Source organism: Myotis yumanensis, unplaced genomic scaffold, assembly GCF_028538775.1.
Source record: "Myotis yumanensis isolate MYYU_CA2020_CCGP unplaced genomic scaffold, mMyoYum1.0.hap1 SCAF_15, whole genome shotgun sequence".
In the NCBI taxonomy this organism is placed as follows: domain Eukaryota; kingdom Metazoa; phylum Chordata; class Mammalia; order Chiroptera; family Vespertilionidae; genus Myotis; species Myotis yumanensis.
The window spans coordinates 22,984,321-22,998,712 of record NW_027223766.1 but is presented as its reverse complement, the minus strand read 5'-3'; the positions used below and the strand labels follow the sequence as shown (position 1 = coordinate 22,998,712).

General features: G+C 38.4%; 1 protein-coding gene across 2 annotated transcripts in view; it reads left to right on the top strand.

Moving 5' to 3' along the window:
• CHD7 (chromodomain helicase DNA binding protein 7) overlaps positions 1-14,392 on the top strand; it is a 179,682-nt gene that overhangs the window by 130,144 nt on the left and 35,146 nt on the right. For both annotated transcript variants that reach the window (XM_070392228.1, XM_070392227.1), the window contains exons 8-15: positions 3,922-4,036; positions 7,228-7,311; positions 8,810-8,947; positions 9,041-9,162; positions 9,512-9,755; positions 10,883-11,059; positions 12,023-12,166; positions 13,224-13,479. In XM_070392228.1, coding sequence (XP_070248329.1) covers positions 3,922-4,036; positions 7,228-7,311; positions 8,810-8,947; positions 9,041-9,162; positions 9,512-9,755; positions 10,883-11,059; positions 12,023-12,166; positions 13,224-13,479 — 1,280 coding nt within the window. The remainder of the gene's footprint in view (positions 1-3,921; positions 4,037-7,227; positions 7,312-8,809; positions 8,948-9,040; positions 9,163-9,511; positions 9,756-10,882; positions 11,060-12,022; positions 12,167-13,223; positions 13,480-14,392) is intronic.

Here is a 14,392-nt window from a genome sequence, read left to right as displayed (position 1 = left end):
ATCCTTTCCCCTTCTAATATTAATAACTCCCTTCTTTGACCACAAGAAACCTGACTCTTATTTTCTATAATATGTTTGCTTATTTGTCAGTCCTAGAATATACAGGAAGTGGTTTCAGAATGACTAGACCATATTTCTGTGAAAAAGAAGCCTACTAACAAGTTCATTTGGTATTTGTTTATAGTTTTTTCAGTTTAGCCTGAGGGTACAAAGGCTAAATACTTTGTTCAAGATTTCCTTGGGTTAGTTCTTTTCCTCCTCCTGCCCCGTTTCAGTGTGGTTATTTATTTGCTACATAGTTTGGTTCATTAGTTTCTGTTTGTATTTGTATTCCTTTTTAGCTCCCTGCCCCCGTCTTACTGATAACATATAATTCAAGTTCATGAAATATTCACTGGTTCAAAAATCAGAATTACACACCAAAGAAGTGTTACCCCCTCTCTACCCCGTTCCTGCTTTCCTTCTTATTAATCCCAGATTTATCCTTTCCAAAATTTTGCCATGAACATGCATAGATATGTGTATGTGTGTATGTGCATATATACATATTACACATAAAATATAATACTTATTTCTCCCTTTTTTGCACACAAAAGAATAGCATATTAGCAGTATACATTCGCACTTTGCTTTTTTCACAAGACTACATTCTGGAAATGACTTGACAGTTCATAAGGTCTTCTTCATTCTTTGTTACAGCTACATAGTACTCCATTGCATGGCTTTATCATAGCTTATTCAGCCAGTCTCCTCTATAAGTGGCTTCTGATAGTTTATAGTAACAGATACTGCTGCAGTAAATATTCCCACACCTGTATATTTTCGAACTGTTGGAGGCATAGCTTCAGGGTGAATTCCTAGAAGTGGGATTGCAAGATCAGAGGCCGAAGGTACATGCGGCTCTGTCATTGCCACATTTCCTTCCATAGGCCTGTGTCGGTTTGCATCCAGTCCGCAATGGCAGAGAGCACCCGCTTTCCCTCAGTCTTTCCAACAGAGTGCAGTTTACTTTCTACTTTTTCTGAGAAATTGTATTTCAGTGTAGTTCCAAGTAGCATTTATTTTTATTCTGAATGAAGTCGAACATATTTTCATAAGTTTAATGGCATTGTCTATCTTATTTTGTCAGTTGTTTGTTCATGCCTTTTGCTCATGTTTTTTGTTGTGTTCTCAATTTTTAAGTATTCTTCATATGGGATATTAGTTCCTTATCCGTGTTGTATATTGCAGCTACCTTCCCTCACCCCCAGTTTCGATTGTCTTTTAACTTTATTGCATTGTAAATTTAAATATCTATATTTATACAGTTATACCTATTAATCTTTTCTTTTATTGGGACTGGCTTCTGAGTCACAGTTAGGAAGCCTTTCTCTGCATCCAGGTTAGAGAGGAATCGCCGTGCTTTCCTCCAGACTCTAGAGCTCGCATGGATTCATTGTCTGTGTGTAGGTGCCTCATCCACTTGGTGTTTATCTCTGTCCCAGCTATTTGAGGTGCAGCTGTTTTGTACTAAAGATACATATTTATTTGACTCTGTATCTGTGGTTTAGTCTAATCCTTTGGTCGTGAGCCTGTGCACACTGTTTTCCTTATAGAGGTTTTACAGTGTATTTTAATATCTAGATTCCCCTAAGATCATTTCCATTTTTAATGTTTTCTTTGATATTCTTGCATGTTTACTTTAATATTTAGTTCAGCATTAAATTGTCTTGCTCCATAAAAATGCTTGTTTATATTTTTATTTACATTGTGTTGATTTGCAAATTTATAATGTTGATTCACACTGTCTAAAAACAAGGATATCTTTACAGTTGGTTCAACTCTAATTTTGTGTCTGTTATAGGAGAGTTTTAAACATGTCCTTATATTAAGTTTCACACGTTTCTTATTAAACTTACTAGTATTTTATCTTTGTTGATATTATAAAAGAGATTTTCTGTAACATGACATCTTCTCACTTGTTATTATTTGTGTAAATGGAGACTGTTGACTTAACTTTATATCCTGCTACATTACTGGAATTATTTTATATTTTGAATTAATTTTCTAATTGATTCTCTAGGGTTTTCCAGTTATGCAATTATATCATCTACAAATAGAGATAGTTCTACTTGTTATTGTATTGCTCCTCCTGCTTTCTCTCATCTAATGGCATTGGATAATGCCTTGAATATGATGTTGAATAATAGTGGGGAGAGAGCCCACCCTTCACTTGTTTCTGATTTTGGTGAAAAGCCTGGGGTGGGGTTTTCTCCTTATAGTGAAGCAGAGTTACTGACCGAAAACTTCAGCCCAGTTTGTGAGAGAGAGAAGCACTGTGCCCACCTCCCAGTCACGCCGGTGGTGGCCTGTGCCCACCTCCCGGTCACGCCGGTGGTGGCCTGTGCCCACCTCCCGGTCACGCCAGTGGTGGCCTGTGCCCACCTCCCGGTCACGCCGGTGGTGGCCTGTGCCCACCTCCCGGTCACGCCGGTGGTGCTTCAGAGGCCTGCGCACTGCAGTCCAGATAAGAGCACTGACTGCACGCAGCCCCTTCCTCCCCAGGAGGTAGGAGACTAGGATAGGTCATGCTTACATTTGCTTCTGGTTATAGCAGTACAGAGTACTGTATATTGAGAATTTGGAAGATCGGGGTTGAAAGTAGAAAATAAAATACTTGCAATCTTACCACCACAAAATGATCATTATTAACATTTTGATGCATTTTCATCTAGTGTGTTTTCTCTATGAATATGTATGTACAGGGTTTATGTCAATTCTTATCTATATAGGCATATATATTTAAAGTCAGTGTCTCCCTCAGTCAACTGTAGTACTAAATCAGTCCTCCCTTTGAAAATGCTTATTAAACATTACGTAAATATAAATGATATGATACTTAATATCATGTGTTCCCATATCATTAATCATTTTTGAAAGATTTCATAATGGCTGCACAGTTTCTAAGAGTAAGTACCTTGATTTTGAAAGATATATATATATATATATATATATATACATATATATATATATATATTTTTTTTTTCAAGCCCCTCATTTCTTTTTAATGCCCTCACTAGTAAAAGAAATAAGTGACACTTGAGGCCATCAGGGGTAGGGAGAGAATGATGGTACTAAAGAATATTGAAATACCAAATAAAATAATGTCAAAGTTACCATAAAGCATTAACTATATACCTGTGAGTGCTGGGGAAGGAAAAGGGAGGATGGAGAGTATTGAAGTTGAGGTTAGAGAAAACACAACGAACGTGCTCAGAGCAGGCTGGTGAGTCTGAAGGGGAGAGAGTGTGCCCATTGCAAGGACAGGGTAGACATTAGAGACTGAGAATGCACAGGGAACAAGGGGCATCATTGCAGAGCTGGAAGGGCTGGGCTGGGCTGGGAGGCAAGAACTGGCTAGGAGCAGTTAGGGGCATGGGTGACCAGAGGGCGGGCGGTGGGCCCTTCTCCCTGATTGCTCTGGATAGGACTAAGTGTTAGGTTTGCCTTTGCTATTTCACATTTGAAATTTGAGTTCTTTTAACTAGATGAAAACCTTTTATTTCTCAATTAATGGTAAAAGGCTCAAAATATAAATTCATAATTAAGGCCACCCTCTAGTTTTAACTGTTTTGTGTTGAAGTATAATCCATTTACTTATAAAACATCTTGTTGGGTTATTTATTTATTTATTTTATGGGAAGTGGATAAGAGAGCTGGGGGCTAGGGCAGAAGGCACATTTTAGGCACTGTTACTGATTTTCTTCTCTTAGTCTCAAAAGTTAGTAATTATGTTGAATGTTGCTCAGCAGCCTGTATGAGTAAACAGGTTATTTTGCTAATTAGCTGTTTAGTTGACTTTGGGGGAGCTATAAAAGACATATATAATAAAGGATTCATTATTTTTTACATGTTTCAAGTATATTATTTTATTTTTTTTAGCTCTTATCTTCATTGTCAATGGGCATCTGTAGAAGATCTGGAAAAAGATAAGAGAATTCAGCAAAAGATTAAACGATTTAAGGCAAAGCAGGGCCAGAACAAATTCCTTTCAGAGGTATGAAATACCTGGTTAATTTTCAAAGTATTTACTTTATTTAAATGTTATGAATTTTGAATTTTATTAAGAAAAACTAGTTTGCCTCATTTGATGCTGTTACTTGCATATTGGTAACTGGTTATTGCCAAAAAAAATTTGTAAACAGGAAATTTCTCATTCTTCCTGTTGCTTAGTCTAGAAGATACTGGTCCTTAAGATACTGTGTGGAAATATGATGGTATGATTACAGTCTTGTAATGAAAGTCCAGTTAGTAGATATTGAAAAATGCAAGTAGAAAAAAGTTCTATTAAGATTTAGCGGGTTAAAAACTCTACAGTACACATTAAATACAAGTTCTAGGAAATAAAAATTTATTTCTTTTGGGGAAGGTATGAGGCAAATTTCTTTTGTTCAAGTCAGTGCCTCATTACAGAACGTTCACTCGACTAATTTTCACAAGTGCTGTGGTGTAGCAATTGGCATAATATCTTTGCTATCTCCCTTTATCTTGGCTTATCAATTATGATGAGAAGGTAACCATACCTAGGGCAGGGAAGAAAAATTCACATTTTTAAGAAGGGCCAAGTTTCCCCCCAACATAGTCAACTACGCTTTAAAAAAGTGCTTCCACACACTGCTTCCTGGGGGCTCTGGACGGTTGATCACCAGTTTGGTTTCACTTACAGCCTCCAGTAGATTAAAAAAAACACACAAACCTTCACACTGAAAGATTAAACTTGCTGATTTCTTAGTTTTCTTTTCCAGTAAGGAGTTAACATAATATAAAATGTAAGGAAGTGTGAAATTGATGCAAAATAATACCTGTTTAACAGCCAACTTCACACCCCCACCTCTATTTAGAGATAGGGGTGGGGCCAGAAGAGTGGTCAATACTTTATATCATAAAATCCTTATAATCTCAGGTGACAAGTCTCTGTTCCCCTGGAATCTGATTTTCATGCAGATTTTACATTGTTTACAGGCAGATTGTAAAGTGTGTATTAGATGGGGGATCAGGTGGTGGTGGCTTTACTGGACATATATCTGGATCACCACTTCTGTTATTCTGAGTCGTAGGCGTCTTTGCAGTACAGTAGGTAGCACTGAGGGGAAGGGAGGTGTGCGAATGTGACTTGCTCCTTACATCTTGGAGAATATTTAGGTGATTCTCTGAAAGGGCAGTTTCTAAGAAAATAATGGAAAGTTCCATTTTTCATGCCCTTCTTAATGAAAAGAAGGTTAAATGTCTGTGACATTGGGCAAGTTGAAATCATTTAGCTTCCTTTTAGAAAGAGACACCGTATGTTCTGCTGACCTTTTCTATGGATTAGTGGCAAGGAACAGGAAAGCATGCTATGTTAACTTACCCTCGCAGCCTTGGGTCCTGGTTCTGTTTATTAAATTTATTTGGGCTGTGTTTCCTGGAGTCAGATGCACTTTAGGGACATGTGCCTGGCCCTGGCTCTGTAGCCTGTCTGTGTGGGTCTGTCTTTGTGGATCACCTACACCAAGGTCAGAATACATTATTTTGCTGGTAACTTGTCAACTAGAATCTGAAGTTTTGACTTGAATGGAAGTCTGGAAAGAGAATCCAAGTGTTAGCAGAAAAGGATAAAGGAGATTCCTTTCCTCTTTTTTTTCCGCGTGCGCGAGCGCACTCACACACACACACACACACACACACACACACACACACACACACACCTGTTTGTCTATATTCCATAGATGGTCCTGGATTTAGGTTTTCCATGCTAAGTTCTGACTACTTTTACATTCTTTGTTTCACCTTATGCTTTCTTATAAGTCTGCTGCAACTAAAATCTCTGTTCAAGGAGATTATTGAAGCTGGAAATTGCATCATATGCATGATGGCATGCATAGATTATTCACCTGAAGGATAGAAATGTTTAGGAGTAAAGTTAAGGATTTAAATTCAGCAATGACAGCTTCTGTTTAAGAATGAGTTGTTTTAAAAACAGCATTTGTCATCAAAACTAGTTACTAGAAAGTTTTAGTGCTTATGCTGTTGTGAATAACACACACATATTGTGTGCCTAAATCTAGACTTGTTTGACAAAGCCGGTGCATTAATATATTGATATTTTAAATTAACTGAGCATTTCAATGAATTTTTTGCCTCGCTAATCAACTCTGTGTGAAGGCCTGAGGCAGTTGAAACATATTTTTGATTTTTGGTTTATAATTCACAGTTCAAAGCACCCAAACCCAGTGTCTTAATGGAACAGTAGCCCAGAGAAGGTGTTATCCCTGAGCCTACTGTGATCGAACAGCTTATCTTTTCAACCTGCAATTCAGCGCATATGAAGTGTCTCATATGTCCTTGCAAAGCATTTTCATGCAGTTATATTACTGATAAATTAATTGATAGGAACACGATAATATGAATTTTGTTTCCTAACTTATCTGACTGATTTAAAGTATGGCTTAGACTGTAACTTCCCTTTGAGTCATATTGTGTGTTTTTTAAAAAAATATGGATAACTTTGCAAGCAAGCAGTATTACTTTCTTTTGTAAAAATTGTTAATATATTGGCTAACCTAATTATTTAAACCTTATTTTTGTATCCCTAATACTTTTAACTAAATGCTCTATATTCGGTACAAATAAATCATTAGAACCTTTAATGACAAGACTGTATTCAAATGAGGTACTAATATTGATTGGCAAAAGCAACCAAATATCATAAACTCTGTTCATACTAAAATATGAAATTCACTGGTTTCAGTGTTTTTAGCTCTGGAATAACGTTCTCTAAATGAGGCTGTAAGGCAGCAGACCACTCCGGGAGTTGTGAGATTCCAATAGCACGTACTGTGCATGGCTCTGGGTCTTTTTTGCAAGCTGTAGTTTCAAGAATGCTGAATGCATCGCATGCCATCAGCCTTTTGGATTGCTCATTAGTGAATTGTAATTTCACACTTCATTTAAAATATTCTTAAACATTCTCTCACAGTAAAAAGGTTTCACACAGTAATTAAAAGACCCAGTTAACAAAGTCTGAGAAGTCTGATTTCCTCATGGGGAATGATTTTGCTAAATTGTAGCATTTCAATTAATATAAAAGAATTTGCCAAATATAAATTTTGTGTTGCTGTGACCCAAAATATTACTGCTCGGTGAAAAGTGGAATAGTATTTACTCTCAGGAATTACATAAACATTTTAAATTGTTTTTCCTTTGGTGCAGATTGAAGATGAGCTTTTTAATCCAGATTATGTGGAGGTTGACCGGATAATGGACTTTGCACGTAGCACAGATGACCGGGGAGAGGTAACAAAAGACCATTCGTATTAGGGGGCGGAGCTCAGACAGCTTATGTGTGTTTACAGACAGGGATCGTGGCCATCCTAGGTCTGGTCCTGGTCAGAGCCTTGGATCATGGCACACTTGGTCTAAATTTAACTGAAGTTTATTGACTTACTATTAGTTTTATGACTTAATAATAGTGCTAAATGTGTTTATATGTAGTCTGGGAGCTTTTTAAAAGAAATCAATTTTCAATATGAAACAAATACATCGACATTTTGCACAATTCCAGAATATAATCAATAAAAAGAATTCAACACGTTTCAGTATAAACCTGTTATGTAGCACAAAATTTCCTTATGTAATTAAGAGTACAGTTGTAGCAGAATGGAGTTTAATATCATCTAACATTGGACATACTTAGTGAAGTTGATGAACTTCATTTAATATGGTGCACAGAGGATGTCATAAATTAAGATCATATTAGTTACATGATATTTGACTTTTTTATTTTTTCTTATTTAGTTTTACTTGAAAAAATATGTTTCATAATATATTTACATAGTACACCAAATGGTTTTAACATCATAACCAGGTCAATGTACCTTAGTCCTGAAATGAAGGTCAACAAACCCAAACATTTTCTAGAGGAAAAGACAAAGGAAATTCCATTAATCTATATTACCCAAAATATTTTGCTCTCCAATCTTTTAGAACTCAAAACACATTATTTTTGTAAAAGATTTTTAAAATTGATTTTTGGAGAGAGAGAGAAACATTGTGTGAGAGGGGAACATCGATTAGCTGCCTCCTGCATGCCCCCTACTGGAGATTGATCCTGAAACCTGGTCATGTGCCCTGCTAGGGAATCGAACTGGCAACCTTTCAGGGCACAGTAGGATGCCCAACCAACTGAGCCACACTGGCTAGGACTCAAACACATTATTTTAAAGTGATTGGATACAAACAGTATTTCTCCCTTTAAGAAAAAGGCAGAAATCCTAATAAACTCAAGCCTTTTATAATTTTTTAAGAAACTAACCAATTATATAAATACTAGAGGCCCAATGCACGAAATTCGTGCAAGGGGCTTGGCCCTCGCAGCCCCGGCTTCGTCCGGAAGGTCGTCTGGTCTAATTAGCATGCTACGCTTTTATTATTATAGATATAGATATACTAAGATAATTTACTATATATGTCTGAATCAAGTACCTGGTGAATGATTTGCACAGGCTCAAATTCAACTATTATTTACTAGATATTTATACTTTTTGGCTTTTGAACATTACTTATCAGTGACTTAAATAAAAATTAATTTGTTCTGATAATACTGCTCAATAATACTATTTCTAGTTTAGACTTGAGACTCTATAACTAGGGACTACTTTTAAAACTTCTACCCACTAAGTCTTACTGCTGCTTGGGTGGTGTCTGTTGACAAATGAGGTAGAGCACCCATTTCCTTTATACATCAAGCATTTTGGTCAAATGAATCCGATTCTGATTCCTTTACGTGCCCCAGCCTGTGACTCACTACCTGGTGAAGTGGTGCTCCCTGCCTTATGAGGACAGCACTTGGGAGCTGAGGCAGGACATCGATCAAGCCAAGATCGAGGAGTTTGAGAAACTAATGTCCAGGGAGCCGGAAACAGCGCGCGTGGTAAGAGTTGGCCGAGGGTAGGGGATTTAATTTGAAAATAGCATCGTGCGGTCTTTGAGAAACCACTAATGGGATTTACTATATTTGAAACAGGAGCGACCTCCTGCTGATGATTGGAAGAAATCGGAGAGTTCCAGGGAGTATAAAAACAATAACAAACTCAGGGAATACCAGTTGGAGGGAGTAAACTGGCTACTTTTCAATTGGTACAACATGTATGTAAAACATGTTTCCTTCACTTTTAAAAAGGCCTATTGTTTCTTCCTTTGTAGTTATTGAAAGTAGTACTCAAGTAAAACTTAATAACATTTAACTCTCTACTAAGATTATAATAAAACAGTAAACACTGGAAGTATGCTTATTAACTTATTCAACAAATAATACAGAGGTTCATAGAAGTATGTAAAAGTAATTATTTTTTGGAAATGTACTTTACTGAAGCTAAGGAAAACATCTAAGATAGGCATTTGTGAGTATAGTAATATATGTCTTGTGGAAGAAAAAAAAAGCAGTGACTAATATCTGTACTCATTAAACTTTCCTTCTTTTATTTCCTTCCCAAAGGCGAAACTGCATTTTAGCAGATGAAATGGGTTTGGGAAAAACTATCCAGTCCATTACATTTCTCTATGAGATATATTTGAAAGGAATCCATGGCCCTTTTTTAGTAATTGCCCCATTGTCCACAATCCCCAACTGGGAAAGGGAATTCCGTACCTGGACAGAGTTGAACGTGGTTGTGTATCATGGGAGTCAAGCTAGTCGTCGGACCATTCAGTTGTATGAAATGTACTTCAAAGATCCCCAGGTAAAACATCACAGGTGGTTTTGCCTGTGCTTAGTCTGTGCATTTTAAAACGTTGGGATTGAAAATGGATTCAGTGATTTGGGGGAAAGGTCTAGGTTTTGCAAAATTGAGAAATTTGCTTTAGGTTTCTTACCTAACTTATGATTGTATTATATTTCTGCATGTCATAATTGCAGCTTTTCATTTTTATAGCTTAATCATTTTGATTATTAGATTAAAAATAAATGAAATTTTTTACCTTGGATGATCAATGAAAATCACTTAATGTGTTGATTTGCTAATTGGCTTTCTTTTGCAATTAAAAATGTAAATAGAAAGAATATTTTGTTAACATTTTTGCTGGAAATGAAAAATACTAGGCACGTAATTTTGAGTGACACAATGAATGAAATACATCCAAAGGGAAGAGTTTATACTTTGGCTCTTAGCAATGACTGTGAATTTTCACTTTGCTAGTTACCTGTATGCAATTATTCTGTGATGTTAACATTAAAAATTACTTGGTGAAGAAGGGAGAATAGTAATCCCTAAATTAGTTTTAAGCTCTAGGTAGTAAATGGGAGTTCTATGACTGGAAATAGGACAGAGATTTTTGTTTTACTTGTTTGCTTTAAAATCTGCCCTATAACTAATTAAAGAAGGGAAATATTGAAATTTGTTTTTTGTATTTATCTTTAAATTTGGGAAATTATTATAATTTCTATCCTAAGTGAATGTTTTTTTGTTTTATTGCTTTAGAAATAAAAAATAAGTTACAATAGTAAAAGAAAGGTAAAACACTTTAAAAAGTAAAAAAGTTTTGTTTTTTTTAAGTTAGCTTAGTACACAATGCCTTTGGCCTTTCACCTTTCGGAGTCGGTGGGATGTGACTAGAATGGGCACTCTTGGTGGCATTTTACTGTGTGTGGCTCTGTAAGGAAATTGGATCAGAAATTTTACTAACAATTTTCTAACCTTCTTGAAAAAGGAAAGATTTTAAGGCCTTCTTATACCACAACAGCTTAAACCTCCAAAATATGTGTTATTTAAAATAAAGATGTCCCCAAAGGGATAAATCCATATGTCTTTATTCATCCTCAAAGTTGTTAATCTGTAATGCTAGATAATAATCAGAGTTGTTTTTGTAGGGTCGAGTGATAAAGGGGTCCTATAAGTTTCATGCCATCATCACGACCTTCGAGATGATTTTGACTGATTGTCCTGAGCTGCGGAATATTCCATGGCGCTGTGTAGTCATCGATGAAGCCCACCGGCTGAAGAACAGGAACTGCAAGCTGCTGGAGGGACTCAAGATGATGGACTTGGTCAGTGATCATTTGGTGATACCATTGAACCCCAATACAACTGTCACCGCTCAGCATTCCCGCCACTCTGGATTTGACTGATGCCTGGGGAGGGTGTTTGCAGAGTCTGTCAAATATTGTGATACATCCTCCCGCGCTTGTAGTTACACAAAAGTGGCTGCTGTCTTCCTGATTCTGACGTTGTTGGCTGGTATTCCTGCACAGTGGTATCACAGCATACTATAGTCGTGGTACTTTACCTAAAATGAGTTTCAAGTAATTGCTAAACAGTTCTCAGTGTTGGATGTATGGAAGTAGGACAAGGGCATAAACGTGACAGGGGAGCTGGTGAAAGAGCTCGTAAACAGGAGGAAATGTTTTAAAGAAATACCTGACTTGGTTCAGAGACAAAGTTAGAAATAGCATCTGTTAAAAAAACGTGATTGTGGTCTTTAAAACCAAGCCCACCCCTTTGCTAGTTTGAAATTTTTGAAGAACAAAATAGGTTTTCATGTGCTGTTGAGTGTAGAAGAACTTCTTTTGTCTGCAACGTGAGTCATGCAGGAAGCAGATGGGGAGACGCGAGCGCTGTTGATGCAGAGAACAGAAAGTCATGGGAGCTTTATCTGAGCCTGGGGATTTTAGGAAAAACTTCAGCTCTGGTGCGGAAAAAGCAGACACTTAGGGGACTTGCAAAGCCGGGGCCCTACACTGTTGACCTAATGACCCCAGGAAGAGACGAAATGGCAAGACACAGTTACCACCAGGCCTGCAGTTCCAGGCGGGCCCCTCCATGCGCATCTGAATCAGGGACCTTTTTTTTTTTCTTGTATCTCCGCCTTTGTGCCTAATTCCTTTACTTTATGTAGGGTGGGTGCAGAATTAGCTGCAGAGAGAAGTGGGAACATGGGTACCTAGAGAGGCTCTGGTTTTGAGAAAGGTTTTTGTTCTGACCTGTCACGGACTCCCGTTGCATTCCTGCAGGAACACAAAGTGCTGCTGACGGGGACCCCGCTGCAGAACACTGTGGAGGAGCTCTTCAGCCTGCTCCACTTCTTGGAACCGAGTCGCTTCCCTTCAGAAACCACCTTCATGCAGGAGTTTGGTGATCTGAAAACAGAAGAACAGGTATTTCCCCCGTCTACTTTGTATTTTAGTCATGCAAGTGAAGATGAACTCATGAAATGGCAAAGGAGTAATATTAAACTAGTGTAAGAATGTAAATGATCTTAGTTTTGTCCCCGTGCCCCGTAGACAGGTGAGCTTTATATCTCCTTTCCTTGGAGAGCCCAGGTCTTCATGACAGAGGTTTTCTTGTCTGTCTGTCCGTTTGCCCTCATGAAGGGTTGTTGATGGGTAGAGGTGTTCGTGTAATTTGCAGAGGCTGCTGTGCTGGTCAGGTTGGTGGTTTTACTAGGTCTGCTTTTGGGAATGTTGTATACTTTTGGGGATAGTGTCAGAAGCCATTTAAATTTGTAGAGCTGCTTGCCTCCTGGAGTTTTAAGGTCTAGTCTTAATCTCTTCTGTTAAGTTCAAAGTGAAGTCCGTTTTGTTTGTTTTACTTTTTGCCTAAAAACTCTCTAGTGTGCTGTCCCCTAGTGCCAGTCACCCGAAAAGGGGGCTGGAGGGAGACACCTCTGCTTGCAGGACTGGCCACCTCCTGGCTTATTCGCTGTTTCTGGAAAGCAAGAGAACTCAAGCAGAGGCCCCGCCTCCTCCCCGGACACAGTCTCTTCCCTCCCCCTCATCATCGCCACTGCTCAGGACAAACAGAATTGAAAGGAAATGAGTAGATTTGGTTCTTTTCTGCTGTGTCCCTGTCAAGCCTCCTGGTTGAGTGGTCCATTTGGCATCAGATCGTTCAACCTTCATGCACTTCTGTTATGAAAACTGGAAGTTTCCTGCCTTCGTAACCTTCCTGGGCTTTTTAAATATGGAATTTATTGGGGTGACATTGGTTAATGTTATACAGGTTTCAGGGGTACAGTTCTACAACACATCATCTGTATACTGTACTGCCTGTTCACCACCCCAAGTCAAGTCTCCTTCTATCCCCTTATTGGGCTTTGACACATGAAAGTGAACGGTAAACCAGTAGAATAATAATCCTGCTTTTTCTCATTAGGATATGTGTTAAGGTGCAAGCAAGTCATGACATCAGTATTTACTTAAGGTCCTTTTGTAGGTGCAAAAACTCCAGGCTATTCTAAAGCCGATGATGTTGAGACGTCTCAAGGAGGATGTAGAAAAGAACTTGGCCCCCAAAGAAGAAACTATCATTGAAGTTGAGTTAACAAACATTCAGAAGAAGTATTACCGAGCCATCCTTGAGAAGAATTTTACATTTCTTTCCAAAGGTGGTGGTCAAGCTAACGTACCTAACCTTTTAAACACTATGATGGAACTACGCAAGTGCTGCAATCATCCGTACCTTATTAACGGTAAGCCTGGCTGTCGGTAAACTTATTTCATATCATTCAAAGCGCCAGAGATCCTTTCCTCCCTCCAGACTGAGGACTTTACGGGTTGTAGTCATCACTGTATCCTGACGCCTCAGTGTGGCTTTCACCCCTCCCTGTCCTCTGTGCTGCCTCCTTCTGTGGTGTCTGAAGGCAAAGACCATTGCTCCTGCCGGTCCCTCCCTGAAGCAGGACCTCACCTCATCTTTCTCCTGCATCCCTACATCTGTCTCACTCGTTGAAAGGAGTTGTTAGTGCTCCATGGCTTAAAAGTGTTCACAGTTAAGGAGAACCTAGCCCCTGACTGAGATTTTCTTGCTCTGTGTGTGTGTGTTGTTTTAATCAGAGAAGTTAGAGAGGAATTTTGGTGTGAGAAGCAGAGATTTATTGTCTGAAAACTTTGATCAGAGAAAATATCAGTCTAGAGACCTTTAGCTCCAATTCCCTAAGAATGAGAGATTATTTTATGGCTTTGATAATAGTTTGTCCCTGTTGCTAATGAATACTTTGGCTCCTCCTGTCTTCTCACCTAAATTGATAGTGTTATATAACTGGCATGAGTACAAACCTGTATCATATACTTCCAAACATCATGAAAGGAATAAACATTTCATGCCTGTGTCGTGGACGAGACTTGGGAGAATACAAGAGCCTTCATTTTGTCGGGGGTTGAGATTAGGAAGCTGTTGGAAAGGGGTGGCGTGGAGACAGCCTACGGGGCTGGGAAGGATGTAGGCCGTCAGGGTTAGAACCAGGAAGGGCCTTACGCTGATGTAATAACATGAGCAAAGAAAAGGAGTCAGGAAGACAAAGGGGAACTTGCCCAAAGTGTAAAGTCCATGCAAGTGACGGTGCGACGGCGAATGTAGACGTACTGGGGCCCTGATGTGGAAGC